This window comes from Fulmarus glacialis, unplaced genomic scaffold (assembly GCF_000690835.1).
Source record: "Fulmarus glacialis isolate BGI_N327 unplaced genomic scaffold, ASM69083v1 Scaffold39028, whole genome shotgun sequence".
Lineage (NCBI taxonomy): Eukaryota > Metazoa > Chordata > Aves > Procellariiformes > Procellariidae > Fulmarus > Fulmarus glacialis.
In genome coordinates this window covers 347-5,548 of record NW_009227000.1, presented here as the reverse complement: position 1 = coordinate 5,548, position 5,202 = coordinate 347, and the positions used below count along the sequence as shown (strand labels likewise).

Sequence of the window (5,202 nt, the reverse complement as noted above, 5' to 3'; positions counted from 1 at the left end):
GGGCTGTAGAGCCGGGGAGCTCGCATGGTACCCGGCTGTGAAACTTCGGGGGACGGTGGGGCCCATGAGGAGCCGGGGAGGGGGAGCGCCCCGGGACACTGTGCAGTGCCCTGGCCCTTACCTGAGGAGTGACAGTAGCGCTGTAGAGGTTCCCAGGCCCCTCTGGTTCGGACCTTGGCAGTAGGACTTGTTCCTCCTTGCTAAAACCTCCTGCACTCTTATGTTGCTGACTTCACGGGTTTTCTAACCCTGCCCTCATCTCTAGGGAGAAAGATCTCGACGAGGTCCTGCAGACGCACACGGTGTTTGTCAACGTTTCCAAAGGCCAGGTGGCGAAGAAGGAAGATCTTGTTCAAGCATTTGGGACAGATGACCAAACAGAAATCTGTAAGATGGTAGGTTTCAACCACTTTGCTTTGTAAAAGCTCGGAGAAGACTTTCCAAATGTTTTACGTAAGAGTCACACAGACATGGTAGGTTGGTTTGTTACTGGAAGGTTTTCATAGAACGCGGTGCTGCTGTAGGCGAAAGGGTTGTTTGTTAAGAAATGGGTAGAAAGCATTGGTAGCTCTGTGGCATAGCCTTAAATTTTATATATGCATCTGGCTGAAAAGACTTCTATATAACATACAGCTTCTATGCACTGATGTCTGCGGACATGGAAAAAAGGTTAACCTGCACTGAAGAGTTTCTCATCTAAGACACATTATTAATGATACAGAGAAAGGAAGGTTGCTTACTTTGGACAGTCCAATTAAATGTTAAGAGCACATTTAATGTCTCAGACCTTCTTGGTGGGATACAAATGGTGGACTTGTGGGTGACGAGAATTCGAGTAAAGCTGCACTTCTCTTTTGTAGTTTAGTGTTTCTGTCATGGCGTTTTTGTCTGAAATCTTTCCAGTGTTTGTCATAACGATGTACATTACTAATATGGTTATTCTTTTTGTGCGCTTCACATCTAACCAAACTGTTCAAGCAATTGTTAAATTTAACACAGTTACGAGGGTTTTCACTCTTTAGTCAAATCTGTGACATTTATTAACTGATTTCTTTATATTTTACTGTCCAGATTTTATCAAAAGGGGAGCTGCAGGTATCGGACAAAGAACGACACACACAGCTGGAGCAGATGTTTAGAGACATCGCAACTATTGTGGCTGACAAATGTGTGAATCCTGAAACAAAGAGGCCATACACGGTAATCCTTATAGAAAGAGCCATGAAGGATATTCACTACTCCGTCAAACCACACAAGAGCACAAAGCAGCAGGTTAGTTTTCTCGCAAAATCAGCTTCTGCTCAGAGGTGTTGTCTTCAAGCGTAATTTCCCTGTTAGCAGTCACAGAGGCATCAAAAAAGCCCTGTGGTCTAAAGCCCGCAGAATGATTACTCAGCCGGCTGGCAGTTGAATGCTGGATACAAGTAGCCTCTGAAACTCGTGCAGTTTGTTTTCTAACAATACAGGGAAGGGAGAAAGATAGAAACTAATTAAGGCAGCAACAGTGATAAGTCTGGAACAGAAATAAAAGTTTTATCGTTTATTTTAATTGAGGTAGTAAATCAGGCGTTGCATCTGAGCCACATGGGTTTCTGTTGTTCTGCAGTATAACTGCTATTTAACATTATTTCAGACAGGTTTTTTTAGTATTTGAAGTGATCACAAACAGCAAGAACTCTGCCTTTTCTTGTTAATCTATCAAAATAGAGTAATAGCAAGCTTCCTGCAGCAGAGTGGCAGTGATCAGTACTGAGAAACGTGTCTGAAGCTAATGCAAAGGATTTGAGATTTTGATCTGTGTGGTGTTTTTTAAGCAGGTGTGTAAATGCTCTTTCTTATTAACGTCTTTACAGGCACTGGAAGTGATCAGACAGTTAAAGGAGACCATGCAAATTGAACGTGCTCACATGAGGCTGCGATTTATTCTTCCAGCAAAGGAGGGGAAGAAACTGAAAGAGAAGCTCAAGCCACTGATTAAAGTTATTGAGAATGAAGAATTCCATGAACAGTTGGAAATTGTAAGCGATAAAGCAGTCCTTGGGTTTCATACTTGATTTGACTACACCTGTACAGTTTACTAAAAAATGAATTACTATATGGAAGTTGTTTAGGTAAACTGCAAGTTTACCAGAGATTCTAAATTAGAGGTGTACTTTGTAGTTCTTAATTTCACACAATCCTAGTGATGTAAGCTTGAAAGTAGCCTTTATTATACAGAGATTGCTGCTTCCGGCTGAGGAGAAGCACAGTGTAATTTCTCTTAGCAGTGATTATCCTACAACACTGATAAGTTTCTCTGCATATATGGAATGTTAGTCTTATGTATTTGGTGGGTCAGGCCTGTATTTTGACAGTGGTTAATTAATTTAAAAAAAAAAAGTCTCTGGTAAAGCAAAATCTGGTATTAGTAAAAATCTTTCTGAGAACAGATTAGAATCCAGCTATCAAAAGACACGTCCAGCATGAGTAAATGGAACTGCAGAACTTCTGTGGAAAGCTTACGTGATAGAAATTGCTTATCAACTCTGCAAAATCCTTTTTAGTAACTAAACAATATTTTTTTTAATGAAAATTAATGCTAGACCTTGAAAAGGGGCTGATGAAATCGAGTATTATTGCTTGACTGATGAAATGTGAAATATTTCAGGTGTGCCTTATTGACCCAGGCTGCTTCAGAGAGATTGATGAGCTGATCCGGAGCGAGACAAAAGGGAAAGGAACACTGGAAGTGATCAGTCTGAAAGACGTGGAGGAAGGAGATGAAAAGCTTGAATAACAACGTCCTGGAGCAGTTCTACTTTAACAGCATCCTATGAAACGACTGGCGTTAGCCACTCTCTTCTGTTAGGCCTTCATGTTTTTTCCAATCTCTTGCTGCCAAATACTTTCTGACACTAATCCTTTGGGATTTTTCCATGCAGCGTGGGGGTTTTTTTATCATTTTACACTTGCTTGGTTTACAAATGGGTTTGCCTGTAGGAACATTTTGTGTCAGAGTTGCACTAATGAGGATTGAGTTAAGACTTGATATGGAAGTTACTCTAGCTTTGGTTTACTTTTTAAGAGTTGCTGTTGAAGAATGTTTGACTGATATGGTGCCAATCATTTTTACTTTAAGTTGTCAGTGTTTGAGTGGAAGATTGCATAGGTCTGAGGGGTGGGGTTTGTATTTGAGGAGAGGAACCTTAAGAAAAGGGAGCTGCATTTTCACTTCTAAACAGGTGCAAAGTGTGGATCGTGTCTAAACGGATCTCATGGCAGCATGAAAACTGACTTAGACTTCCATAATTGGCTGCTTGATAATTAGAGTACTTTAAAGGACCATTCTTAAAGATTTCCTTCACTGGATATGATAGCAATATTTGACTTAGAAAAAATGTTCTCCAAATAACTTATTCATAAAATATATTTAGCTACATTAATAAAAATGAATTAACGTCTATTTATATATTATAGATACAGAAAGAAATAATTATTTTTGTTAATAGTATAGGAGGTAGCTCTGGCCGTGGTGATGCTTTTTGTAGGCTGAAGGCACAGCCTGTGTTTCTGAGCTGCTCTCGTTCACGTGACAAAATTAATCTGGAACAGGCAGTGGTGGCCTCTGGCCATTGAGCTAGACAGGCTTTTGTTGGGCCCTAATTCCCTGGCGGTACCTGGTTGTATGTGTCCCTTTTCTTTTTAGTGCGATAGAGAACAATTCTGGCAGCTGTCCTTTATCCTCTGTCTTTTTATGCTGCTTTCTAATACGTGCACAGAATTTCCAGCCAGCTCCTGAGGCACGGTATATAGTTCTTGATAATTCTGTTAAATCTTGTTTCAGCTGTGTTAAACAAATGCTTTTAAGTTGAACTTGCGTATTTCAAAGAAGAGGGGAAGAGAGGACAACAGCTGGAGGAGGAGATACTAAAAATACAAACCACCAGGCAAAGCATATATCCTTGGGTGACTAAAAGCTAAACCAGCAGGAACTTAAGGAGCCTTTAGTGTTACGTACCTGTTCCTGTGCTGACAGCACGCAGCAAGTCAGGAGCTGCAGGCTAGCCAACGCCAGATCTCTCCCCCAGATGAGCATGTGTTGTGTTCATTGTTTGCTGTTTGCTTTTAGAGCGCATGACTCTGCCTGTTACATGACAATTAAACAGAGCTCTGGTTTGTACTCTTGACATGACCTTTTCCTTTGTACCATTAGCACGTCACGAATTTTCTAGAATTTAAGCAGGGAGAGTTGAAGTCAACTGGAGGAAGAGGGGTTTGACTTGTCAGGTGCAGAGGGCCTGCGGGACTAGATCGTTAGTCAAAGGTGGCTTCTTGGAAGCTGATTTCTGCAGAATTCTATTGACATGAGCTTGTGCAAGGTTGGGTTAAATTTCTTTAGTAATATTTTGGAAGGACTGGCCGCTATAGAGTCTGAGTTTTGCTAAGGGCCAGTGAAATGAAGATTCTTGAACCATTTTATCCATTTTGAAATGCTTTCTCTTGCCCCCAAGGTAATCTTCCATGGTGTTTAAATGCTGCTAGGAAAGTTTAGTGGCATAATCGCTATTTGCCATGTGGACATAGCCTCAACGTGGAGGTCTGTACATGCATGGACAGATCGGCAAGATTCCTCGTGTGTACAAGCCCTTAACTGCTTGTCTTTCAAATGGCCGTCTCTTCATGCTTACTTTGTGAGGCACTGAAACTGATAATGTTGATATTTAGCTTGTCACTGACAATTAGTGCTGACATGCAATTCATAGATCTGCAAATGAGACACTGAGTAAGAGCCTCAGATGACATTGCGTTGGTAATACTTGATTTCACAGTCCTATAATTTCTTTGTTTTCTGTGTTCAACACCTACAGCACAACAGGATGGCTCCAGGTTAAAGACCTTGAGTTACAGAAACTTAATCTAAGCTCATTTACGAGCTAGGAAGGCAATTTCCTTATAAAGTTTTTTCCTGCAAATCAAACATTAAGGATTCTCTCTGGCAGAGGGAGCTTGATTTTATTTATCAACAAATAGACGTACATGCTTGCATTTCTTGTCATATTTGTAGTTCAGCAAGAATGTATGGTAAGCATCAAAATAAACATCAGTATTGGCAGTGGTTTGTTCTTGCCCATTTCAACAGGAGTGTAACTCCCTGCACAACCGTTTCCTGACTAATTAACTGAAATTTCTGAAGGTACGTACCTAGGTGGTAATAGACTCTTC

The 5,202-nt window shown here is 40.8% G+C and overlaps 1 protein-coding gene across 1 annotated transcript; it reads left to right on the top strand.

The window, feature by feature from the left end:
* Window positions 1-265: 265 nt before the first annotated feature.
* Window positions 266-3,220, top strand: SBDS (Shwachman-Bodian-Diamond syndrome; the record flags this gene model as incomplete). Its single annotated transcript, XM_009583003.1, has 4 exons — window positions 266-395; window positions 1,072-1,272; window positions 1,854-2,018; window positions 2,648-3,220. Coding segments are annotated over 4 exons (625 nt in total), but the record flags the coding sequence as incomplete, so codon positions are not given.
* Between the last annotated feature and the right edge of the window lie 1,982 nt (window positions 3,221-5,202).